This window comes from Leptosomus discolor, chromosome 9 (assembly GCF_034619465.1).
Source record: "Leptosomus discolor isolate bLepDis1 chromosome 9, bLepDis1.hap2, whole genome shotgun sequence".
NCBI classification, from domain to species: Eukaryota; Metazoa; Chordata; class Aves; order Leptosomiformes; family Leptosomidae; genus Leptosomus; species Leptosomus discolor.
This window is the reverse complement of record NC_141399.1, coordinates 2753321-2780013: the sequence shown is the minus strand read 5'-3', so window position 1 is coordinate 2780013 and position 26693 is coordinate 2753321. Positions and strand designations below refer to the sequence as shown.

The 26693-nt window shown below is 46.7% G+C and overlaps 1 protein-coding gene across 1 annotated transcript in view; it reads left to right on the top strand.

Moving 5' to 3' along the window:
- LOC104346245 (contactin-4) overlaps positions 1–24886 on the top strand; it is a 124028-nt gene extending 99142 nt beyond the window's left edge. The window contains exons 10-20 of the mRNA XM_086470440.1: positions 10508–10683; positions 13149–13266; positions 15757–15915; positions 16654–16803; positions 17920–17990; positions 19800–20034; positions 20549–20664; positions 21091–21277; positions 21788–21900; positions 23456–23624; positions 24786–24886. Of these exons, the coding sequence (XP_086326566.1) occupies positions 10508–10683; positions 13149–13266; positions 15757–15915; positions 16654–16803; positions 17920–17990; positions 19800–20034; positions 20549–20664; positions 21091–21277; positions 21788–21900; positions 23456–23624; positions 24786–24886 (1595 nt within the window). The remainder of the gene's footprint in view (positions 1–10507; positions 10684–13148; positions 13267–15756; positions 15916–16653; positions 16804–17919; positions 17991–19799; positions 20035–20548; positions 20665–21090; positions 21278–21787; positions 21901–23455; positions 23625–24785) is intronic.
- The last annotated feature ends 1807 nt before the right edge of the window (positions 24887–26693 follow it).

The following is a 26693-nucleotide window of genomic DNA, read 5'->3' as shown; positions in this document are numbered from 1 at the left end:
AATGAGCGTATATTCAGCAGGTCCCGGTTCTTTGCCTCTGTAACCAAGACAGTCGCTGTTACAGGAAATCAATGAAAATGATTTAGCAAGGACAAAACTCTCCTTCTGTTGTGGATGTAAGTTTTCCCCATCCGTGCAGGGTAATCCCTCAGGATATATTGGCCAAACCAAGTTAGCAATGGAAGTATTTAGTATATTCAGCTGATGGGCAGCACCGGGCTCATGGTTTCAAATATAACTATTGGTTCTGATACCAAAGTTCCGTTTCTAAGTGCTGGCCTTTATAAAGTCCCTCCAGTCACTGTCCTTGAGACAGGCCCTACAAGGGCCAGGCAATGAAGTTGGCAAAGCATGCAAAAAATTGCTGCAAGTTCTAAATTCCTTTCTTAATTGCAGCGAGATCTTTAGCCTCATGTCACAGAATTAAGATCTTAGTTCCAATGCTGCCCTTATTCTGCGGCAAATGGAAATTTTCAGAAAAAGCAAGGCCAAAAATCACTAAAACCAAACACAAGAGTGCCTGCAGTAGGCCTTGACTCTTGCCCAAATGAAAGAGCAATGAGGTGCTTCTCTTTGGCTGGTTTTGTTAGGCAGCTTAAGGGCAGTTTTGGGTCTGTATTTTTTAATGCAGCATGTGATAACCAAAATCCCAGTGTACAAACGATAGTGCCTGAAGTAAGTTAGGGACATCGCTGGACGTATAGTCACATGTGCATGTGGTAATGAAAATAAAGTTACTTTAGGTTACATGTAGATATATATCCAGAATGATACTGTGGTGTTCTCTATGTCTGTGTGTGCATGGCTTTACAGCAAGTATAGGCTGATTATAATAATAATAAGGTATTGTGTGTTACTGAGAAATAATTGGGTTAATTTTGAGAACCAAGATGTGTCTTCCTGCAAATTGCATTATTGTATAAATTGGTATTTATACAGATGCCTGTATTACAGCACGTATGTGGGCTGTACTAACTCTGGATAAATATATTGATATAGCAGTTTAGTGCAAAGGTTTATTTTCACCAAGTTAAAACACATCAAAAACGAAGTAGAACAATCTTAAATTTGCCTGATTTTCTTAATAGTAACATAACAGTAAAAACTTGTCCTATTTTCAGAGTAGGTGCTCCCATCCAGTTCCCCTTACCGATACGAAGCGTGATGCACTGTGTTCGTGCCAGGTACTTGATGATGAATGTGTCTTGGGCTGCTTGATAAATGACCTGTATGCCAGGACTTTCATGACACCTGCAAGACTCGATCTGGGTGACGTTAAGGGTGGTTAAGCTATGGATATTTCACTGGGAAGCTGGAAAGTCCAACTAGTGGGTTTTGTGCTATTCTGTGAGCTTAACAGCTCAAGAGGCATCCGCTCCTAATGACTCTTAATTTGGGATTTATTCTTGCGTGTCAGCTATTTCCTAACATCTTGGTCCTGAGGAGGAGGGTATAGATAATGGATGTAGAACCTGGATAGGAAAGACCTAAAACATACCCTGTGCCATAAAAATGCAAAGACTCTGCCAGTCACTTCATAATTTTCCAATTTGAATGCCTGCATAGCATATTATTGCAGCTCTGCTTCTTTCTGACTTTTTTTTTTTAATTTATGGTCGTTATTATTCAAAACATATTTAAAAGCACCATAAATCAACCACCTCAGCAGGCCAAACTGTTCAGGGGGGCAGAATGCTGTTGGCCACTGTGTACATGGACTGCACGGCAGGCTGCTTGGCATTACGTTTGCACAATTACCGGTGCCTTGTGTTACAAGGAGAATGGTGATTGATCCTTGAGTGACTTGCAATTTATCAAAGATTAGATATGATTTCTCCTGTATCTGATTAACCTTCTCTGTAAGATGGCCATCATTTTTTGCAATGACAGTAGATTATTCCATACTTGAAAAGATGGGTATCAGCTCATTGCAATCAATAGCCCACAAAAGGTGACACCTTGAATTCACTGGGTTATCTATAAAGTGTGTCACAAACGGTCCAGTCGTTTGTCAAATATGCCGATTTCGCATAAGGCACCTCTGAAATGAAGTGGATTTTATTTTAGTCTGAAATGCAAAGAGATAGAGAAGGGGTGTTTGGGTTTTGTAGTGTAATCAGGCACTGTTGCATGCTGCTATAAAGAGCAAGTACGAATTTCTATGAGTGACAGATTTGATTGTCATTTCCAGACCCCATTACGTATGATTTTCTTTGTCACAGTTGTGTGGAGAGAGCTTGATTTGATAAGATTGCGTTGCACTAGGTAAAATGGAGGTTAAAATGAAGTATTATGCCCTCTTGTTATTTAAGTAACACTCTCTGTACTCTCAGTGGAGTGGATATATTTTCATATATTTTGTCTTTGAATTTGCCATAATGGCACATCCCTCACCAGTATCTTTTGAGGCAATTCCATTCTTAATGTGTTTTCAGATTTAAATTAACCTTCATTTATTATTCAGCCACACAAAGAATGCATATTTGAGTATGCAGAAATGCAGTCCCTTGATTGACTGCCTGGTCCCTGTCTGGGAGGTGAGAGGCATTAATTCCAGGGAGGGAGACTCTTACATCGAGTTTAGACAGTTTTCAGTCTGTGGGAAGCTCTTTTTCAATGTCAGGTTAAGAAATATGTTAATAACTTGCACCTCGACTGCAGTTTGGCTCTGAATGAAACGGAAAAGGAAACTGCCATTCTTGGGAGTGAGTCTTCAGCAGCTGGATTGACACGTTTCTTAGGAGTGCAGTCCCAAGGAAGAGCACCTAAACTCTCCTCTTAAAAAAAAACCCTTACCCACACTAACAGAAGACAGAGGCTTCCTAAAAGAAAGGGTCTCAGGTGACGTGCTGAAGCACCCATTTAAAAATAATTGCGTGTGTCCCCCCGCTGCTGTGATTCTGATATGGCAAGATTTAAGGCAAGTGAAGCGCAAGGTAAGGATCCTCTTTCAGGAAAGCAGTTTTAGCATGTCCTAAATGCCCAGCTCAGCCGTGCGTGTTGCTGGGTCACTCTCCACTCTCCCAGGAAAGGTCACATATTCCACCCTCCTTTCCTTAATCCCCGTTAAATACGTGGCCATGTATCGGTGCCCTCGTTGCCAAAGGTCGGTGCTGCCTGGTTAAGTGGAAAGATCTAGGCCACTGATCACGTGTATTTCTAAAATCAGAGAAGTGGCTTGAGTCCCAGGCCTAAATTCCCTTTTCTAGAGCGATAGTGTCCCTTTCACTTTTAATATGATTGCATTTTATTAGGGTGAACTACCATAGCACACACCACAGGATAATGCAAGTGCTGCAAAATTTCCTGTGAAGAAATGCGTCTTACAAATGGGCTCCTTGTCTTGCGAGAGCACGTGTATAATAGCTGATTATACGGAAAAGAAGAGTTGTATTGGCGTAAGAGGCGTGTGCCTGTTCCTGAAAGCCTATATGTGACTCACCACAGCTCCTGTCTGTGATGCTGTAAAGGCCAAATAGTGTAAATACTTGTCCTTTCCTCATTTCTTGTTAATCTTAATTTTGGCCATGCCCCATAAAGTATTAAGATAGCTGTAGTCCGCGATGCTAATTCATACGATATGTTTAGTTATTCACTGGTTATTAATCTCTTCAGGGTCATATTTTCCTCTCTTTGGCCTTTTCTTACAGTGTCTCATAGTGCCCAGAGCACTAAGAGCTCCCAGAAGTTTATCTAGTCAAGTTTCAGATGCTTTTGACTTTATAGTCTTGAATAAATGTTTTTCATTCCCAAATAGAAGAGAAAGAAACATTAGAGCACATTTAAGTTTTCATGTATTGGACTTTGATTCTTTGGTTGCTCATAGAAAACAGATGATTCTACCTCCAAGACTGATTTTTGTTAGCTCCAGACATGATTTGCCTTGAAATCAATAGAATAATGTGAAATGTCATTGCAAATAGAGGACATTGATCTGCAATGCATTTATTAACTCCCTCTGATAAAAACCAAAATGAAAACGGTAAACATGCTGGCATTCCAAAAAGAGAAAAGGTGAGCCCCAAATGCTCAGGTTATGGTTTATCTACAAGAAAAAACCTGTTTTAAAATTCTGTACATGAAATAATTCATGCAGATAAGGAAAAAATGGAGCCGGATCTTTGTATCATTGTAACACGAACGGCTGTTTTAAGAGAATTAGGTAATTAGATGGTTAATCAAACTTGAAACTACTGCTTATCTGCCTGGGTCCACATGAGGAGCGTCGGCAACATGAGTGGAAATTCAGCCTGAGGAAAAGCAGCGTTGTGTCCGTTTTCTGTCACGGTGGATGCAGCCGTGTGCGTTTGGCATCGCTTGCCTTTGTCTTAGCTGCTTGTTTGAAGCATCTGGTAATTGAACATAAACTCTTGCACCTGAGCATTCATGCTTGAACCTGAAATTACCTTGTCATCCACAATGGCTTTCATTAAACAGCTAACAGATGCCCTGGCATGCTCCTATCGCAATACGTGAGGCAGAGAGTCAGAGCCTCGTGCGCTGAAACGGCCGTGGGCTGTACGGTCGTCTCCTGTCCAGCGTGGAGTCGGTGTCCTTCTCCCTGGCCGTTCTGCCTCCGAGCTCTCGCTGCCGTTCAACTCGGCCATGCCCTCTGAGTACAGTAGGTGGGATACTAGTATTTCTTGTGGACTTGAAGAAAGCGTACATATCCCTCAGCAAAAGCAAACACTGCTTTTATTTTCTCCGTTTAAAGAACCAGACCGTGTTTCCTCTGTCCCTAAGCAGCTGTTGCAGTTTTCACTAGCTGGTTTGTGTCCATTTGCAATACTTTCTCCTCCAAAGCCATGAATGTTTACAGCAGGCTTTTCCTATTTAGGCAAAAGAGTAAAGGGGAGAGGGACATACACTGCAGGATCCTCCATCTCTTACAAAATTTCCATTCACCGAACCTAGCAGCATGTAAATGCAAACAAATCTTGAAAAAAGTGAAAAGAGGAAAGGAAGGAATAAGCCTTTGCAAGATCTTAGGAAATTTCTCTTATAAGTAGAACAGTCTGAAGGCACTGTTAAGTTTTGGAGAGGAGTTCTGATTTCTTCAGGTTTTTTCACCCTGGATAAATACGTCAAAACCTGAGTATTCCCTTCTCTTCATTCTCCTTTGACCTCCTCTGTGCTGGGATAGATGTCTAAATAAGCATTTAGGTATTAGGAGGACAGGTTTCAGAAACCAGCATTACAATGACATTATAATTTTAATTTTTTTTTTTTTAATCTGAGATGCTCAGCTCCACTTATTTGAGGCCAACACCGGGAGCTGTATCTCCTGAGCATGTTACAGTTTAATCTTTTATTATGGCAAAATACACTCTGTTCCTTCAGCAGCCAGGGCTGGCAAAGCAGATCTCATTGTTTACTAAGCACTTTGATAGCCTTAAGTGAAAGGCAGCGCAGTTATTAGCATCGCTGAATCCCTTCCCAGCGGAGCGGAGCACACAGCCTCCACGGCTGAGCCAAACTGGAAATGAGCACGTTTGGAGACAGGACACTGAGTCGCTGTTGAATGCAGACAGGTCTGCCTGGCTCTAGGCAGAAAAAAATCCTTGGGTCAGTTGAAATCTTGCTGATGGGCACGATACACGTGACAGCGCTTCTTGCTTTGCCTTGGTCCTCCTGTATCATCCAAAAGATCTTCGCACGCTCTGGACTGACCTGATTTTTTAAAAAAAAAATACATTATCCCTGATAGTGTCAGTCCCTGACTCGTTTTATGTCACTTACGTCGTGCCACTGTAGGTGGTGTCGCACTGTGTCGTGTCCTCTAGATCGATAGGACACGCCGTAGCCCCGTGTGAGCTACAGCAACAAGCACAGCGATGCAAAGCTGTTTACCCTAAACAAGTAATCCCTCCTAATGGACGCCCAATCGATAGGAAATGAGGGTGGGATGGTTCCTTTTCAGATTGGGTAATTGTTACCCTCGGACCGGACCGGTGATGGCTGCAGCCTGCTGGTTCGCAGCTTGGAAATGCAGCGCAGCTTCCCGAAATGAGGTGTGGGTGGCACTGACAGCTAATGACGGGCTCCCTTTAGCAGGGGACAAGGGACAAAGCAAAGCAATTACAGCCTTCCTACGGATGGGAAGTGCTGCTCAGCTCCGTTTCTTCTAACGAGCTGAAAGCTAGCAAGAAAACTTTGTTAAAGTCTCTTGTAATGTAAATCAAATGCGCTAAATCGGTCAGAAATACACCAAATTCTCCACAACATGCTGCAGCGATAAAACTAAGGGATGTAACGCCGGACAAAAATAGGTAAGAAAAGCTCCGATAGCCTCAGTGCACCCCGCTTGTGAGGCCGGGGCTGATGGCGGTGGCGTCCAGAGCTGTCCCGTGTGGCAGTGCGGGTCTGCTCCAGCTGAGGACCGTCCCCGTGAGCTTTCACGCTGCTCAAACCGTCTCAGCTCCGACAACAAGCTGCAAGCTGAGCCACTCCAGGAGCTGCCAGCCCGGTTGGCGTGCAAGGAGAACGGCACATGGAACACAAAAGCGCCGTTTCTGTCACACAAAGTGTGCTCCTGAAACTGCTGGCGTGAAAGGAAGGCTGAGGGGGAGCTTTCCTCCTTCCCTGAGCCTTCAGTGACACCTACAGACAACCACTACCCAGTCTGCAGAGGGTAAGCCCCAGCACGGGCCAATAAACCCCAGCACGGGCCAATAAACCCCAGCACGGGCCAATAAACCCCAGCATGGGCCAATAAACCCCAGCACGGGCCAATAAACCCCAGCACGGGCCAATAAACCCCAGCACGGGCCAATAAGCCCCAGCACGGACCAATAAACCCCAGCACCGGCCATAAGCCCTGCCTTGCTCCTGCCCCTCTCCTGGCTCTGCGGGAAAGGTCTCCTCTTTCTCTGGAGCAAAGCCAAGCCCAGGTCAGCATAAACTCGCTCACATCTGCTGTCGCTGTGTTTGCTAGACCTCCAGGACACCTCCCACGTGTGTTTGCATGTACAGGGGAGTTATTTTTTCCCCTCGCTGTTTCCTAGTTGAGACTAAAAAGCAGATTGTTTACCTCCCAACGACAGAGGGCTTTTCATCCCCTGAGAGCGTTCCCGTTGGGCAGGCACTCTGCACTCATTTCTCCTCTCAAAACTCCTCAGCAATGCCAGATGAACTTTTTCAGAGGTGGCCTGGAATGATTTTGCTTGGGTTTTGTCAGGTCTTTCCGAAGGAGAGCCGGGAAGCGCCAGGCGCTGCCTCCCTCTGCGGAGGGCTCGGAAACCTGCAGGCAGCTGTAAGGGGTGACGCTGCTCCTTGAAATTCTTACCCTTTATCTGCAACTGCATCTCTCAGCCTTATTTTTAAAACTGTCTCAAAATGCACCGGAGTGCTCCGAAGGAGAAATATCAGCTCAAAATATCACTAAAATCACAGTTGTTTTTTTTTTTAAATTAACTGTCCTTGACACCCGAGGAAAATAACCTGCACTTAGAGGGGACAGGGCAGTAACAGAGCATTAAGATCAACTCTCACGTAGTTTCTGTCTCCCTAGATTGCCTCTCTTGCCTTGCAAGCGGACAATAAATAAATGAGTAGCTAGCTCAGAAAAAAAAACCAGTCGTTGAGGCATTGTTTGTTTTTGACTTGGATCCTAACCAACACAATTTTGGTATCGTTAAAGCGCTTGCCACAGTTTAAAAAGTGCCTGATGTTACAGGTTTTGAAAATGCAAATCTAATAATTTCGATTACCACTTGGCTGCGTTTCGCCGAGGTGTGCCTACACTCGGCTGCCCTCAATTGGCTTCGGAAAAACATTTTCCATTTGCTGCTCTGCTGGGGTTGTTAAAGGGCGGGGAGGGGATGGGTTTGGTTTTCAGCTTTCCCAGTCCTTGAGAAGAGGTGGGTGAGCATTCGTCTCCTTGGGGTGAAAGGGGGGGCTCGTGCTTGTGCTGAGCGTGGCTTGGGGGAGAGCCCTCCCCGCGTGTCCTTTGTCACCGGGCTGTGTCAGCCGTTCCCATCAGCTGGCCAGCTGGGAGCTCGCGATGCTTCGTGACGTGACTGGGGGGTTGAGACCCGGGGGCCTGATTTTCAGAGGCACCGGCCACTTGCGTTTGCTGCGGCATCCGCAGGAGCCGCGCCGAGCTGCTCCGGCAGGCAGGTCTCCAGCAAACACCCATCTTTCATCCTTTGTACGTTTATAAACTGTGTGCATCGCGGCGGGAAGAAGCAGATTTATGGCGTGGACTTGCAGAAAGCGCCGTGGAGGCGAGGGTTAGCGACAGCAAAACCTCGGTGCTGACACTGGTTAAGGACCAGGATCATTGCAGGACTCGTGGGGGAGAGCTGCGGGCTTTGTGGGAGTCACCCGTTTCATCTCGGAGTCAAGTCCTTCATAAATATTTCATACAGGCTTTGAGCAGGGCAGAGGATGAACTTCTGATGCCGAAAGGAATTTTAGTAAGTGATTCTGTTCCCGAGCCCCACTGCAGGTGCAGGCGTTTCTGTAGCATCCTGAGCTTGGGATGCTCCAGGTCTTCTTGAGTTTCAGTAGCAGCGATCCCAAGTGACTGTAAAATCCTGGTTACACGAAAGCAATGTCATTAAGTCTAGGCAATAATTAAATGTTATTTTACTAACCTGCACTTATACTGCTTATACCCGAGAAAGTCCAAATGCTTTACTTATATTAGTTAGTTGAGGCTCCTAACACCTACTGTGGCTCTCCTAAGGGTTACTCTGTTTTGTTAGAAGTGAAATCAAAATATAGCTGAACGAACATTTGTCCAGGACAATACAGCCAAGTCCCCGAGGACTTGATCTGAAGTCTGTATAGTCAGTGGTGAAATCTTGTTCACCACCTCCTGTACGCTTGTGGTAAGGTCTTTGAAAACCCAGGAACACCTTCCCATCCCCTGAATTTCAGAGAGTAGTTCTGCCCAGTGCACATCTTTGTGGCTGTATCCTTATTATTTTAGCAGAGAATTAAGCAGTCGGCCAATAGTCTCTGGAAGAAGCAGTTGAGAGTTTGTTTTCATGTACCAGAGAATGAATAGTGCTCGTAGTAGTTTAGCATGACAGCTGTGCAGAATAGACTTTTGGAATAAGGAAAGATATCTGTCTGTATATGGTTTTCAGACTTTTGGTCTCATTGTTAAGCAATATTTTTTCTCCTTTTCTGTTCCTCTGAGGCCCTGTATAAAAAAAAATTACTGTATTTTTGTCAACAGAAATGAAAGACAAATGTTAACTTTAGAGGCAGAGGGAATTCACAGGCACAGATGAGAAGCTGAAATCTGCATAACATGTCACGGCTCATCTTTCTGTGCCACCATTTTGCTTGTACTGCACGACTAAAGTGAAAAACAGACAATTAAACCAGTGGTAAAGGATCCCTGTGAACTCCAGCTGGGAATAAGGGATTAGTCCTGAAGCCCAAGGTGGAGCTGGTACATGCTGCTGCCCCTCTTTGACAGATGGAACTTGGTACCTCGCAGATACCCGCAGGTTTAGGGGCTTTCCTTTGGAAATGCCGTGGTTAGGACAATGCCCTTTCTCACCTTTCTCCTGCTTCACCTCCCCAAAATGCTTGCTCAGTTCTTCTTCAACGGGTCAGTGACATCTCATGTAAGGCCACAGAGGTGAGTTAGTCTGGCGTACTAACTGACCCAAATCAGCTGCACATCAGGCAGAGAAGTTACTACACCCAGAGCCACATCTTACCCCGAACCCCCTCTGTCTGACATTACTACAGGACTTGGCTTGTTGGGGCCGAGTTGTGGTTTCCATGGTGTGAAAGGTCTGGTTGGTATCACTCATCATTTATATTTACTCTTTGTTTGGGCCCTCCTTGCACACAGAAAGCTGCCTCGATTTAAAATGTAAGGCCATCCATCAGACCGAGAACGTGGCCAGTACCCTAAACAAGCACCGAGTTTTCAATGACCATAACATACAACAATAATGTTAGTCTAGTCTTTCCTTTTCCAGGTCAGAGCAGATCCATACCAGTCATGTTTTTAATACACCCTTCTCCATTCCAGTTTTGGAGATTTTACATAGAGAGAGTACCCTTAAGGCAGCATTTCATTTAGGAACAACAACGTAGGTCTTTTGATAACCGTGGTGAGCAATGTATGACTGTGAAACAAATCTTTGAAGTCAGAAGATTCAAATAATCTCCGATCTCCAAGCTTTTTCAAAGATCTTAACCCAGCCTTTCAGATCTGCTGCGCTCTTTTCCAGCCTTTTTTCTCCATGTTCGTCAGGATGGTGGCTCGAAGAGGATTCTGGAGGATTTATTAGTAGTGTTTCAATCCAACAAAAAGAGAAAGGTATCAGAGGGTAAAAAATCAGAGATGTGATTGTTCACTTGTTGTATTAAGGATCTTCCTAAGTGATCGTTGCAGATTTTTCAAGTTCTGCTGGCAATGCTGCAGCTGTGGTAGTCTGCTTAGGATCTTTTTCAGCTCCTCATGTCTCCATTTCTCAGGAGGACAGGATTAATGCTTTTTTTTTATTTTCACCTTTGTTTTCTACGTTGTTTGTAGATGCAACCCGGGTTATGGTGTCACCTTTCAGTATGGATGTCACTGTTGGAGAAAGCATTGTCTTGCCTTGCCAGGTGTCTCATGATCACTCGCTAGACATCATGTTTACCTGGTCATTTAATGGACACCTGATAGACTTCGAAAAAGACGGGGATCACTTCGAAAGAGTTGGAGGGGTAAGTATTAATGCTGAAGCACTCTCACCGTAATAAAAGTAGGTAACACAGCAAAGTGCTATAAACAGAAGGACTGGACTTGACTAAGTTCATAGTGGGAGATGTTATGTCATCGACTGAGAAGATGAACATTGCTACTGCTTCGTTATCGTTGGCGTAGAATTGTTACGATTCCTTAATGACATGACTTAATTCTGCTCGCACGAATGACTCGCTCACGTTGCGGTGGGACGTATGTCAGAAGAACTAGCATATGTTTTCTCATTGGAAAAAACTGCCTTCTCGTTCAAGGAAGAAGTCCATAGCAGGTTTTTTTCTGGCTGTAAAAGAAATGCAAAATACAACAATTGTAGAACTTTGTATTTACGCAGAACACAGTTGGGAAATCAGAGGATATCCTCAAATTTGTTCAGGCAGTGTTTCTTGGCATGTTTATCTGTCTCTGTGTCCTCCTCTTGTGACCACGTGCTTAGAATAAGTGTTTTTCCTCTACACAAAGTAACCTGCATAGTATTACCAACATCACCAGCTGTCAGAGATGACATTTCTTTCAGTGTTATCTGTGCACGTTTCCTGGCAGTGTCACGTTGGTATCTTTGGGTTGGTTGGTTGTGGGAAACCCAGTCAGTACTCACGGACAATGCAGACTTTTGCAATGTCCAGAGAATTGTTTATCTGAAGGTTGAAAACATCACGTTCATGGAAATCCAATCGCTAGGAGGAGTGTCAGGTGGGAAATGATGGTTAGATTGCTCATTAAATACAGCCCTGGCCACCCCTGTTGCTCAAGATCATGATCCAGTGGCAGGTTTGGTGAGGAAAAGGTAGAGAAGGGAGGAATTACTTTCCTTTGTTAGTAGAGGAGAAAATCTGTTTGGGTCATTTGCCCTTTTCTGCCTCTCCAGGAAGGTGTGGGACTGGAGAGCCTGCAGCAAGGTAAGGGTGCTGTGATGGTCCTCACCTCCTTGATTTTCTCTGCTTTTACCTCGGTTGTACAGAGCAGGTTGTTTCAGCTTTTCTAATAGTTTTAGATTTCCTGAAGATGTTGTGGCATGAGTTTTGGGAACCAGAGAGGGTCAGTGCTATAGGAGGTACCTCAGGACGCCGTCTGTTAGAAAGGGGGTTCACGTGAGGAGGTAACACATCTGTCAGACCTGCCCCAGCTTCTCATGCCATTCTTCTGACTCACAATAATTTCCAAATAATTTTTACTAAGAGAGGAGCAACGATTTCACAGGGCTATGTCTGCAAGATGGGTAAAAAGTTTGCTTTCCTTTGTAACCATAATGTTTTCCTTCGCAGTTCAGATTCCGCCTAATTTAGCCCGTCGCATATGAGGCAGGGCTTGGGGAGTTCGATTTCTAACTTAGCTGCAGTTTAAAAATCTGTTCTTATCCTTCCTGATGATTTTTTTTTCCACTTTCATTGGGTGAAGGTAGCAAGAGAAAGAAGGAAAGAAATGCAGCGGATTCTCAGCAGCGGTAGAAAACTGGAAAGGGTTTTGCGTGTTGCTCTGAGGGAGGTTTCACAGAGACACGTGCTCCGCTGGGTTTCAGGCAGACTGGCGGTCCGTGTTTACATTTGTCAGGAGTGAAATTTAATGCTGAAAGGAAAAGGAAATACAATTTACAAGCCTTGCTGTTATCCCTAGAAGAAATCATTAAAAGATGCACTTAAAGATTGGTGCCTGGGGCGCACATCAGCAGCGACGGCTCTTCCCGGCGACTGCGCCTGATTGGCCTGCGAAGCTAAAATTACAAACTTTATTAATATTCTTCAGTCAGAAAGCCACAATCACAAGGTTACCCTGAGATTTCTAATGTAGCGCATGCTTTGTGTCTGGAGAAGAATTTAGAGAGAGTTTTCAGCTTCCTATACATACAGAAACCTAATTAGTTCTATTCAACAGTTAATCAGACATGCACTTGGCGTTTGGAAAACAAATTACCGCTGTTAGGTGATGCAAGATTTCCTTGGAGAGTGCTGTTCTCGTGATCTTTAGCACAAAAACGCCGGGCAATCAAAATGCTGGCTGCAATACAAAGCCGTGGAACTATTGCAGATGTCTCATAATTTGGGCTGGTTTTCACTAACGAAATAGATGTAGACACAAGTTGGGCATCTGAACACCAGAGAGGCTATAAATTGGATATCCAGAGAGATAAAGGAGGAACTGGAGCAGACCTGCCCTACATAAGCTTTGTCCCATTGTTTTGATGGGGAAGGTGCTTAACGGACCCAAACGGGGCTCCCCTGCCCCTTGTTGGAGCCGTAATTTTAGAAACGCTCCCGCTCTTATCTTCAAGGCAGGCTCACATAATTTTAATAGGCCACGGCTTGCATTACTAATGTTTTCATCAGCCAGTGTAAAGTAAATCCATTAGTCACAGTGTCCTTCATGTGATAATGATGTTTAGCGCTCATTAAAAAGTAATTGTAGCCACTTTTCCCTACTTTATCAGCAGGATTCAGCTGGTGATTTGATGATCAGAAGCATCCAGCTGAAGCATGCTGGGAAATACGTCTGCATGGTGCAAACGAGTGTGGACAAGCTATCGGCTGCTGCAGACCTGATTGTAAGAGGTATTTGAATTTTGTTGTTGTTGTTGTAAAATTTCTTTCTTTTTTTTTTTTTTCCCCTCTATCTTCTGCTGGTGGTAAGACAGTTCCTGGGCTGAGAGACATTCGTTGGGATCCCAGCATCTTGTAATTAATCTAAGAAATAAGCTCTAAGTACACGCTGGGGTTCACAGTACACGTTCAAACAGCGCATATAAAGATCCTTTCGTACGTGCAACAGCCAGGCAGCGCAGACAGACACACTTAGTGCGTGTTTGTGTCCTGAACGCACGACTTGCACCGACTGAGCTCATTTATTTGATGAACCGTGCGGCAGAAACAGCGTCCAGCCTGTTCACTGCATTTCTGCCCAGCAATATCGTTCCGTTCCTAGAATAAATGTGATTTAGTAACTTCACTGCTATTTCAAAGTCTATTCGTTACCCTACAGAGGCCATCTGTAAGTATGACTTTAACAGAGATGCAATTAGTTAGCTTGAGTCTGGATCCTTATAATAAATATATTTCCCTGCTCGTTAGCTTTGAGGGAAGCAAGCTTTGGTGCTCCTTCGTACCTGCTGCCCTCAGTTCTTGTAGACCCCAGCAAAATCATAGTTTGCCCCTTCTCCCTGCAACAGAAGTTCTCAGGCAACTCAGTGAAAGGAGAAGAGCATGAAAAAGAAGTCAGAAATTCCCTCTTTATCAAAGCTGTGCCAGGGTGAAGTGTGTGAGATCAGGCCCTGAACTGCTGTTGAGGGCTGTGCCCTTGTCTGGAGCTGGGATTTCTGTTCTCCTCGTAATATTGTTATGCTTTTCACCACGTTTCCCCCATAGGAGCACGAACGCAGACGTTCCCAGCCACGTGCTGTACAAAGAGCCAGGCCCCTGGAGGCAGCGAAGCTGTTGCTCCCCGATACACTGACTCTCGGGTTTTGCTGCAGCATGACTTCAGATTAATTCTTTTGTTGTTTTCTTTTCGTTTTGCACAAACATTTCAAAACAGCCTGCTGATGGGCGCCTCAGTTAGGTAATTTCCTTAGTGCTGGCTCTGTAAACAAACAGGAGGAACATTAAATTCTCACAAGAAAATGACCCTTGAGGATGGTAAAAATACTGATCTTGTCACTCCCTGAAAGCATCAACAGGGACGTCTCTCTCTAGGCCAGTGGTCCCATGGCTGCGCTGAGAGTTGTGCTGTACTGTCTCACTGACTGAGGAAAATTGGGGAATATCCCTGGGCTGTGAGACTGGAGTGGGGGGTGAATAGCTGGTGCACAAGTAGAGCCCTCAGAATAGTTTTTAGAAGTTTTTTAAACATTGGAGTTATGTCAAAATAATAAGAGATTAGATTCTAGAATAAAAATCAGTTATTTATGTCAGGGAATATCAAAGAAGTGCATACAGAAGTAACCCCTGGCACCAGTACACACAGATCAGCCCACTTGTTCAGGACTGGATCTTTTCACCGAAGCACGTGTCTGTCAGGAGCCCAGAAATGTTTGGTGAATCGCTAACTGATAATTTTTCCCTCTCTTGCCCTGCTGTAGCCTGCGCCCTGCAAAGAAGTATATTCTGAAATGTTGGGAATAACCATGGTTATTCCAGGCCATGAAGCGAAGACAGTTTGTTTCAGCCTCTGCCAAGCAGCAGGAGTAATTTGTGACAGATCCAAGGAAATTTCATTTCTCTGGTGTAACTTGCGGTGGGCGACCGAAGGAGCGGACTGCTCCGTGAGGCTGCGTTGTGTAGCTACTCCCCCCAGCAAAACCGTTTAAAGTTTTAATTTCTGAGACATTAAATCTGGGTAGACCCACTGAAACTTCTATTTTAAAGACAGGATATTGGAAGGTTTCAGGGTATTTTAGATATTTAGACACGTCCAACTCTCTGAATATCATATGAGAGTAATTTTAGTCCACAGAGTGAACTGCAAGAGAGTTTGCATGGGATGGTGCTTCTGGGGAGAGACTTCATCTCAGGTACCACTACTGAAGTGACAGCCATAGGGTACAGGAGAGAGGTCCCCTCTGATCGGTGTGTCCGACAGTGCTTTACTGGTTCAGAGGAACCTGTAAAAATCCCGGTCCCTGCTCAGACACGATGCTGAGGACAGGCAGGCCCTTCGTTCTGCGTCAGCCTCTGGGTGCACCCAGGCTGCCGCCAGAGCTCGTACTTGTATCTAAAGCCGCAGATGTGAGGTGGTGGAGCTGATCCCGAGAGCTGCAGCGAGTGCCTTGCTCTGCCGGGTAGCCCAGGCGTGCCACGGTGCCGCTGCTCCCGTGGAGGCCCCGGGGGGCTGCGGGTGAAGCTGGTGATCTCTGGGTCTGTGTATCTCCCCACACCTCCCAGTCCCGTCCAGGCAACGAGAGCCGTGAAACCACAGCTGGGGCTGCGCTTAACTGCTCTGCAGGGACTCGCTTGCCTCCGTCCTGAGCAAGGGAGGAAGACCAGAGCGCTCCTTCCTTCAGCCCCTGCGAAGCTCCAAGCACCCCTCTCCTGTAATTCTTGCCCCAGGTCCCCCAGGTCCACCAGAAGCCGTGACAATAGATGAAATCACCGACACCACCGCTCAGCTGTCCTGGAGGCCCGGAGCAGACAACCACAGCCCTATTACAATGTATGTCGTGCAAGCAAGGACCCCCTTCTCGGTGGGATGGCAAGCGGTGAGCACAGGTAGGTCCATCGCCTGGGCCCTGAAGGGCTCCACCGATGGAAGACGCATCCATCAGGACCCACACATGGGTCGGGTGGAGCAGCTCTGCACCCTGAGAAGGAATTTCACCGGCTGCAGAGCGCTGGTCTTGTTAACTGGTTTCAAGTTCGGCAACCCAAAGATTTAGGGTCCAGTCAGTGCTATCACTCATCCATTTTTCCCATGAATGTTTAAGAGAAAACAGAATGAATTCCTATCTTTTGTTGCTGCGCTGGAGATATACAACAGTAATTGTCATCTGTAAAGACATCCCTCAGGGAGAGACCGTGTCATCTGGCCTGCCTTTAAGTAGAATTATTTTCCTGATAGAGGGAAAAGTCCCATGATGTAATTGCTCATTCCTTCAGAGGTTAATTTTGTTCCAGTAACCATTAAATAGAGGGAACTGTGTTTTAAAAAGAGAAAAATAAAAACCCTTTAAACCCGTTGTCTTGACACTTTGTTTTCAAAAAGTGGCCATTGAGGAGGAACTCTGTAATAGCAGGAAATTTCTGTGCTACAAGCACAATGTTTTAATGCTGCCTCTTCCTTGCAGTTAACAAAACGTTGGAAAAATGAGAAAAGGTTTATCAATCTTTGTTTACTTCGTATTTACATTAATCCCTCACTTTTAAGGGTATCAGGTATGACCTTTTCTCAGCAGCCTTTAATTCTTTTAGTGGCTTTCATTGCATTCCTGACCCGTGGCTGTCTCCTAGTTCCAGAGATCATCGATGGCAGGACGTTCACAGCGACAGTGGTGGGTCTGAACCCTTGGGTCGAGTATGAATTCCGAGTAGTGGCTGCCAACATGATTGGGATTGGAGAACCCAGCAGACCTTCAGAGAAGAGAAGAACTGAAGAAGCTCGTAAGTAGTGGTGGGCAACTGGGTTCAATCTTGTCGAACAAGTGCGCATCAGCACCCGTTGCTCTCCTCCCTCCTAGCATGTGTGCACAGAACAGGCAGGGGAAGTTGTGGAGCGCCTGATGGGCTCTTTTGCTCGCTCCATGACTCCTGGAGTATAGGAAGACTTCACCCCCTTTCCCTGCGGAAAGCAATGATTTTCCGAAAAAGGGTATTCGGGCAAGTTTTTTGGAAAACACTGCCCAGTATCCCTTGATGAGAGAGATGAACTCTGAGAGCAGTCCCTCTATTTCACCGTGATCAATGTGATGGAAACTCTGGAGCACAGACTAGAGCACCTTGACAGCAGCAGCTTGAGCTTCACAGCTGGAGAGTCAGCAGTCCCTTGATGCTGGGGGCTTCTGTGGTTCTTGGAGTAACTTGGACCTCCCCCTAGGAGCTTCTGTGGTTCCTGGACCTCCTCCTGCGGGCCATCAGTGTTGGAGCAACCACCCTGGGCTGCCCTGTGGGTTGGATCATTTCACGGACCTAGCGAAGGTCTGCCGCGACCCTCTCCCAGACGCACCACCGCGTCCTGGAGCCACGCTGCGTCTTCAGGCTGCTGGAGGCAGAGCTTACAGTGATCTCCAGCAGTGCTTGTGTTCAGGGGTTGCAGCACAAGCCACCGGCCTTGAGAGCTTTCGTGCTCCTTGATGCTCTGCCTGTCTTTTGATCTGGCAGGAAGGGGTCACGGCAAGGCGTAGGCTCAGCGTGGTGGCTGCAGGGGTATGTGCCTTGGTTATGGGAAACCCCTGGTAGATGGCTCCTCTGTTCCATTTCAGCCTGTAATGGAACAGAATATGAAACAGGAAAATAAATAAAAGCCCTTTTTTATGGAAGATAAATGTTTAAACTAAACAATTAGTGGCTGAATACACAAGTTAATTGACATACTTTTAATATACTATTATTGACATACTTTTAATGTGCTGTTTGCCATGGCAAATTAGCCGTTTCCTAGCAGCGTTTCTGGAACCCAGCAGGGGAAGGCCAGCAGAGTCCTGTGGCTGTGTAGGGCTGTTACATTTCAATGCGCTTTTCTGGTTTCCCAGTTGCCACGTGCACCTTTTTTTTTTGCAGTTCCTGAAGTGACCCCAGCCAACGTCAGTGGAGGTGGAGGGAGCAAGTCTGAGCTGGTGATTACTTGGGAGGTAAGTAGAGCCCAAGCTGAGAGGAACATTAATCCTGACCTAGATACACCCTTTCACCCCAGACCCCAGTGAAGCTTCTGTAGATTTCTCTAGGTTTGCAGTAAAAAAAGCCCAGGTTGTGTGATAAAAATAGCCCAGTTGTTGAAATTGAGCTAAACCCCTTCCCCTCCCCAGGCCCCCATGCAAAGGAAGCCAGCAGAGAAGTGCTGGGCAGGGGACCGAGCTGCCCATCGCTGCTTCGACACGAGCTCGGCTCCCCCCGACTCTCAGCCCGTCCGTACGCCCATGGCAGAACATGGACAGGCAGGAACCACCTGAGGGATAAAACAGTGTTTGTGAGACCAGGCACATCCTGAGCTGGCTGAGAATTGCTGTGGCTGGCTCCCAACCTTCACCCCTCATCCCTGCGCTGGGATACGTGGCAGCAAATGGTTAAGAGCACAACGCATTGCATGGTGGCTTTCATGGCTGCTAACGAAAGCCAGCAAGAGGAGATACAGAGGAGAAAAATGTTTAATATTCCTGAAGGCAGTCAGGGTTAGAACTTTAGTCATTTGTCTGCTCGTATTTTCATGTTATGATGCAGCTGGCATATTTTTCCTAATAATGAACTTCACTAGACACGCTAACACTTCCACTTAGCACTGTTTCTGACCAAGCTGGCAGAATGGATCGCCAGAGATATTTTTAAGGTTATTAAAAAACTGTAAATGGCTTTTTGTCCTTACCACACAGCTCAGCGTGCTAAATTTCCTCCTCCGTTGGACTAATTAGCTACGCCGTGTCTCCCAAAGATACCGCAATATGTTTCAAGAACACACGTGGCAAGAACGTCAGCTGTTGATTTGAGATGTAATTTGTACAAAACATAGTTTGTGTTTTGATAGGACAGTCAGTTTACTCTCTTAAATATCTAGAGGCCTTTTCTTGATGGTCTGGTTGTTTTTTGAGCCTTACAATACAGGGTAAGAAGCAGTCACCAAAAAGTAACTCCTGCAAGTGCTCAGGCACTGTGGACACCTGCGAGAGAGTGGCCCGTAATTCCAAGTTATTTTACTACATTGAGGCTTTGGGGTTTGCTGCAGCTTTTAGGGAGCTGCAAGCCTGAAAGTAGGAAGTGTCAGTGTGTCCAGAAGTGACCTGGAGGTGGCAGGTTGTTCCTTCTGGCTTACCTAGCACTCACCTGCCCTTCTCCATCACGTTTGTGACAAGTCATTCCCTGCCATCGCCGTCTCCAGCAGGTCACGTTGTAAGGGGTGGGGATGGTCGGCTGGCGTGCTCTGGGTCACTGCGTAGCCACGGGCCAGCGAGGGACCGCCAGCCCCGCGCTGGCTGGGACGTTGCCAGGATGTGTTCTTCAGGGCTTCACGTGCGATTCCAAAGGTGCGAGAGCAGCTGCGCGTGTGCTGGGAAAGCAGGAACCGTGTCCTTGGTTCACCCCAGCAAACCTCAGACACTTGGACGTTGCACTGCCTAAAATTACTCGCGTCGTTACCAGAGGCTCTGTCTAGTCCGTGAAGGAAGGTGGGCGCCTACAAAGGTGAATTGAGCCTTAGGCGAAGGGTCTCCTGGAGGTGCTGCTTTCCCCTCTGACCACAGGGAGCTCGCGGAGCGGCCAGGCTCCAGCACAGACGGGGTGGGATGAATTCGGGTTAGATGCGCAGTAGGGCTCCAGCCGCCTCCCGTCTCTTCACGCCTTGATTAGGGCAGTAGCTTTAGAAGGACCAAGAGGCCATCGCCAGCGTGCAGACGGGGAGATAAGCACGTGCCGTGGCTGAAAGTGCCCTGTCTCCCCCTGCCTGCCCACAGACGGTGCCCGAGGAGCTGCAGAACGGCGGCGGCTTTGGGTACGTGGTGGCCTTCCGCCCCTTCGGCACCGTCAGCTGGATGCAGACCGTCGTGGCCTCCCCGGACGCCGCCAGATACGTCTTCCGCAACGAGACCTTGCCGCCCTTCTCCCCCTACGAAGTCAGAGTTGGGGTGTACAACAACAAGGGGGAAGGGCCGTTCAGCCCCGTCACCGTCGTCTACTCGGCAGAGGAAGGTAGAGCCGGGAACCCGCCCCGCCGCTGGACGCAGAGGGGTTGACTGGGTCTGAAAGGGTTTCGTGTCCACCTTGACATATCCTTTGATACCTAATTCTTGCTCTGATTTATAATAAATGGCGAGCTGTGATTAATTCTTTTGATAGTCATTAAAATAACATTAATCGTAATGAAATCTTTTGATATTAATGGGAAAGTAATATGTAATCTGGAAAGAATTCCGCTGAGGTTTAGCATGAATTAATGTCCACTGATTAGAAAATGTTCCCTCTTGTCCTAATTACAGTACATGGTATCCTGGGTTGAGTTTAGTAGTGACATCTTATTATTTCTTAGGTAGAGGAGCGGTGCTGTCTGGCCCAGGCTGACAGGCCATCGTTTTGAAATGTGGAAGTTTGTTTTGGTCGAGTGCTTTTTTCCTCTTGCAACGAAGAAAATAAATCCCCTGAAGTTTGGGACTAATTGAACATAAAATCGAAAACTCCTAATGTTATTTTTACCTCCTCTGCCCAGAGCCGACGAGAGCCCCAACCACTGTTTTGGCCAGGAGTCTTTCTGCCTCAGACGTTGAAGTTTCTTGGGCTCCCCCTTGGGAGAACCAGCACAAAGGAAGAATACAGGGATATGAGGTATGGAAAGACAGCGCAGCATCCTTTCGGTACGAAGCCTTGAGGAGACATGGAGGTACATCACGGGCAGTCACTGCGGTGCTGCTCCTGCCTGCCACGGGGCAGGGGGGTTCCCGCGGCGTATTTCCTTCGTCTCTTCAGTGCACGGAGATTTCTCCCGCCTGGTAAACACTCAGGCACCCGTCTGTGTGGGATCTGGCTGGAAATGGAGAGCAGAGCTTGCTGGGGGAAACCTACACGAATGTGCTTCCACAGCCAGGCAGCATCTGAGGGGGAAACGCTGCAGCCAGGCTGGTTTCCAGCAAGGAACAAGAACGGATTGTAACAGGGTGCAGGATCTGTCCCTGAGGCGCAGTTAGTGCTGGAAACGAGCGGGTGCCGCCAGCCCGTAGCTGGAGGTAGACCCGTACCTGCTCTGCTCCTCAGGTCCGGTGTTGGAGGCACGACGAAAAGGAAGAAAACGCCAAAAGGGTTCGAACGGTTGGCAATCAGACCTCCACCAAGGTGGGCAACCTGCGAGGCAACGCGCTGTACCACTTGGCAGTCAGGGCGTACAACACGGCTGGGACCGGCCCCTCCAGCGCCGCTGTCAACGTCACAACCAAAAAGCCACGTGAGTGTTCGTGGGGACGCGGGGGGCTCTTGCCTGGGAGGGTTTCTGCCAGCGCTCCCCTCTCTCGTTTACAAGCTTTCCCGAGTCTGAAGGAGCTCTCAGACTTTTCTTTGCTGGGTTTTTGGGCAGAAGACCTGCCAGCTTGCTTTTTTTTTTTTCTTCCTCTAAGGCTCTTCCCTGTGTTAAGTAAGCAGAGCATGCAAAACCGACATCACAGCTGTGTGCAGGAAAATTAAATATTTATCTCATCGTTCAAGAGGGCTTTTTTCTTCTGGTCTCAGGCATGTTGAGCAACTGCCCGAATCCTTTTTTTCATTTAGAGCACTGTGTTGTGTCACACCTCCCGTGACCTGAAGGACACAGAGCCGTGAAACGGCTCATTAGCTTTCCAGAGCGATGGGACTCTGGGCTCACTCAGCTGCGGTGGTGGAAGCCTCATTGGTACTGGGAGGGATCCAACTGGGAACCAGTGCTCCTTAGGAGTACAATGCTGTTTATATTTTGGTGTAGCACCGAGTCAGCCCCCTGGGAACATCATATGGAATTCGTCCGACTCCAAGATCATACTGAACTGGGACCAAGTGAAAGCGCTGGACAACGAGTCCGAAGTGAGAGGCTACAAAGTGAGTATTTTGTCAGCACAGGCAGCTGCCCCACCCCCCTCACCACCCCCTGGTCCTGCAGTGAATCCTCACTAAGCTTCCGCGTAGGGCTGGGGCTGTAGGGAACGTTTCCAAGAAACCAATGTCAAGTTGGGGCTTACAAGATGACCAGATGAGGTGTTTTTCATGGTGCTTGCATGGTTTTCCAGCTTAAAACTGGAGCATTCCTCCAGAAAGAGAGGCCATGTGGCTGTGTAGAGCCAGCTCGTTCTGCCGGCCGCTCGCCCTCGCCGCGGCGATGCTCGTCCCTGTGGGCGCCCATGCGGGCTTCAGCCCACGGGCCTTCACCTGCTCCTTCCCTCCGAAGCTCCCACCTGCAGGACTGCTCTCCTGCCTCCGGTGGAAACCTTCCGAAGGCTGTAGTTGACTCCTTAATTGCAGATAAATAAAATGCTTTTTTAATAGCTCCCATTTTCTCCAGAAAGCAAAGCCAAAAGGAAAAGAAAGAGAATCCTCATTAGTAGCAGTTTTAATGGGGTATAATTTAACTAGAGAGAAATCTTGGGAAGAATTCAGCTCTGTCATCTTACACAAGGGTTTAATTTGGCCCAAAGAAGACATCGCTGTGCACTTGCCAGCCGTTGCCGTGGGGGTTGAGTTGTGCAGACGTTTCCCACCAGAGCTTGAAACGATGAAGAACCTGGACACGCTTTGTGTTCTGTTCGCAGTCTGGAGTGCCAGCGGCGTCGGCTTTGTGAGCCTCTGCCAGCTCGCCTGAATTTCTGCGCTAACTTTTAAGTATCTTTGGTGCACTGTATCGGATTATCAAAAATAAGTAATTCCTCAGGGTTTTTAGTCGAAACCTCAGATGAACCTCAGCAGTTTGGCCCAACTTTTCACGACATTTTTTAGGTTTGAAATGCAAATTAAGAAGTCAGTTGAAAGGGGGTGAGAGAGACTCATCGCCCTGAAAAAGCAAACTCCATCTAGTGGGTTTCTAAAAAGTCCTCTTTTAACTTACTGTTAGGATAACACAGCCAGGTTTCTTTCCTGAAGCACACCAAAACGTTGCCCTTTTTTTTTTTTCCCCCCTTGGAAATCTCCTGTTTTATGTCACAATTTGTGATCTAAATCGGTGGAATTCCCAGATCTTAGAAGGTAATTCAAAACAGCCAATTATTCTGGGAATCTGGTCTTGGCACTGCATCAAATACAACTCAGTTTCCTGAAGAAACATCAGAAGAGGTTTTGATGTCTCTACCTAAGCCTCAGGATTTCTTTTAGCTTGATCGAGCTAAAGATTTCACTGAGGGGCTCTGCCAGGTACCAAGACCCCATTGAGTCCTGCTGCGCATCAACATCGCCCTCCCCCCAGCGTCACTTCCCCGCCCAGGCACTGCCACCGCGGTGCTGGTGTAGGTCCCCAGCCAAAACCCCTGTGGGGGTCCCAGTAGCCCCTCTGTGACCAGCCCGTGTGTCTGAGCATCAGAGACGAGGAAAGAGCAGCTGGATGCTCTCGGGGCAACGGACATCTCTGCCCTTTTCCGCCTCCTCCTCTCCCTCCCCTTGGCTGCAGGTTTTGTACAGGTGGAACAGGCAGAGCAGCACGTCCGTCATAGAAACGAATAAAACCTCGGTGGAGCTCTCCCTGCCGTTCAACGAGGACTACATCATAGAGATAAAGCCCTTCAGCGACGGGGGCGACGGCAACAGCAGCGAACAAATCCGAATTCCAAAGATATCAAGTAAGGATGCCGAGGGGGGAAGCGGGGTCTGTGCCCGCCGCTGCCACAGGGAACCAGCGTCCCCAGCCCCTCTCCTCCTCACCCACTGGTGGGACGGACCTGCTGCATCCCAGTCGCCCTTTATGTCTACACATGGGGATGAAATAGAGCCTTGAAGCGGAGCAGGGGCAAGCTGTAGGTCTGGCCATCTCCCAGGCTGAAACCCAGACTTACCTGGGACCAGTAGTCATTCCAGCCCATGGCTCTGGTTTCATCCTGAGTAGCTCTAGTTGTGGTTAAGATTTCTAGACTGTCTTACTTCCATACTCCTGTATGTGTTGAATATATTGTTCCACTGCAATTCACTGTAACAAAATACAAAATGGGGTGTTCAGAGGCTTTTAAATTTATAAGGGTACTGTATAGCCATCTCCCATTGTGTGCTGGATGCATAAATATTTATTTAGGGAAATGAGGTTGTGTAGAAAAACAAGCAGAAAAGAGAGTATTTTATTACACAACATTGCTTTTGCAAAATCTCCATGTCCCATCTTCCATTAATAATGCCTCAGTTTATAAGCTGCATTAAATCAGGAGCCTCTGCAATGCAGGAATGTGGCATTAAACTTAGAGCAATGTGAAAAACACCCTGAGTGAGATCAGAATTACCTCCACTGTGGTTGTACGCTGTGGCTACATAAACCATACAGGGGAATTGAATCAGCAGGCGCAGGAGAGTGAGGGGGAGCAGGAACACACGCCGGTTCCGATGGGGCTGAACGCAGCGGGCCACAGAGCGGGGATGCAGCTCCTCCAGGACGCGGTTCCTGCCAGGCTGGTGCCATAAGGAACAGCTTGAATATCGTCCAAATGGAAAAATAAAAATAAAAATAAGTAAACAGGCCATAAAGTAATATAATTGTGAAAGTAGCCTCCACGCAACAGCAGCCGGAATTAAACCAAAAATGCAGTTAAAGAGGTGAAACCCGGGAAACAGGAGGTTATTGAAGCAGGAGGAGGGGACTGCGCGTGGGGGGCGACCTTCCCGGCAGCCACCTCACCTCCCGCCACCGCCGCGCTCCGTCGGAGGAGAATCTGGGGGCGGGGGGGGCAGGTTTGGGTTGGGGAAGGGTGCTCTCTTCCCCGTTGGCTTATCTTCTCGCCCCTCTCTCCTTCACCCAGATGCCTACGCGAGAGGATCCGGCTCTTCGACCTCCAGCGCCTGTACCCTGTCGGCCATCAGCACGATAATGATATCGCTCACAGCTCGGTCCAGTTTATGACAAAAATTGCATAAAGGACTTCTTGTTTATAATATAAGCAACATTTAGCTAGTTGTTTTGAAGACACCCAGTACTAAGTAATATTGTGGTTTGAGTACATCTTACTACTGGAAAAATGTTTATGCTTCTTTAGGAATGGCATTATACAGTACTTCCTCAAAGCAAATATAGCTTTGTCTGAAGTTTCCTTGGAAACTCTGCAATGCACTGAAAACATCTGTAATATGATGTTACCAAAGCAGTTTACATATGTCCTTATATGCATATTTTTTATTATATATTTAGTGTTTTATAGAATTTTTTAAAGTTAACATATGATGTAGATATTAATTTTTCCTCTGCTATAAAATGCTATGGACGACATTATCATGAAAATATTGTTTGGAATTTTTTCCTTTAGGATGGAGAGTTCAAAGTTGTTCTTCGTAAATTGGCTGCAACTTTACTGTACAGTTTCACAAGGCTGGGCAAGGCAGAACTGTTCCAGAAGGGGTTTGTAATTTAAATGGCAGGTTACAATGATTCCTGTGTTAGATCAAGTGCTCATGACACACAAGATGTGATGTTTTATTCAGAGGTCCAAGCAAGTCCAACTCAAAATACTCAGAACGCTATCATCTTGAAAACAGACGTGAATTTGGGTTGGTTGTGGACTACAGGACATGTAGCTAATATTCCGGCATCACGCAGCAAGGGTCCATCTTTACTGCCTTGAAATAGCTTTGTCTTTATCATAATTAGCATTGAATTGGGTAGGAAGGAAGGTACTGCAGAGGTGCGAGCTCTGCCTCTAGTGACAAAAAGGGACAGACAGGTACCCGAAGGAGCGAGCGAACAACGCTCTTCTCACCTTGGGGTGTAACCCTGGCGAAATCCACCTCGCTGTTGGGGATTTTCTTCCCAGAAAATTCGAATACAGCGACTCCGAGACGTGAAGCTGCCCTGGGCTCGTGGCGGGAACACGCGCTTTGCTTTCCACGTGCATTGGAACATCGCAACTCGTCATCCTCCGTCACGCCAGTGTCTGGAAAACGCTGAGGAAGTCTGGTCGGAGCGGAGAGCGTCCGAGGAGCGGGGCCGGGCGTCGGGGTCCCACGGAGGGGCAGGTTGGCCGCGGGGCGAGGGGTTCTCCCGGCAGTGCCCTGCTGGGAGCTCTGCATTTCTCTCAAAACTCTTCATCGAGGCCTGAAGGCGAAATAGGGTCACGCCGGAAAACGACGATATCCGCGGCAAAATAATTCTTCTTAAGAGAAGGACTGTTTGTTACTACGGGGTAATTTTGTAAGTTCACTCAGATGAGATAACGCTAGCAAAAGGCAACGGCATTTTCTATAAAATTTTCAAGTTTAAATGCGCTGCAGTGGTTTTATTTTTTTTTTTTTTTCCTGATAGCTTGGATTTGCCTGTAACTTGTCTTTTTTGCTTACAAAATGATACAGTTAACTTTTAGACCTTCTAAATATATTTATTCAGTAACTCATAATCAGGATTCCACTTGTGTAAAAGTCAGGGGTGTTGACCAGAGAAATATTGTCAGTATTTCAAGCTGTGTTCCTTTCTTAGTTTGATATGGTTACTTCTATGTAAAATAAAATAAAAAAAAAAAAAAAAAAATTGAGAGAGAAAAGAAAAACAAACAAAAAAAAAACACAAAACCAAGAAAAATGGAACAAAAAAAAAAAGCTTCTGTAGTTTTCTCCCCAGTGTAAATGATATTTATCAGTGATCTAGCAGATGTAATCTTTTTTTAAAGGTATTGGTAATAAATATTCTGTCATTTGTAAAGATACCTGTCTTCCAGGAGCGT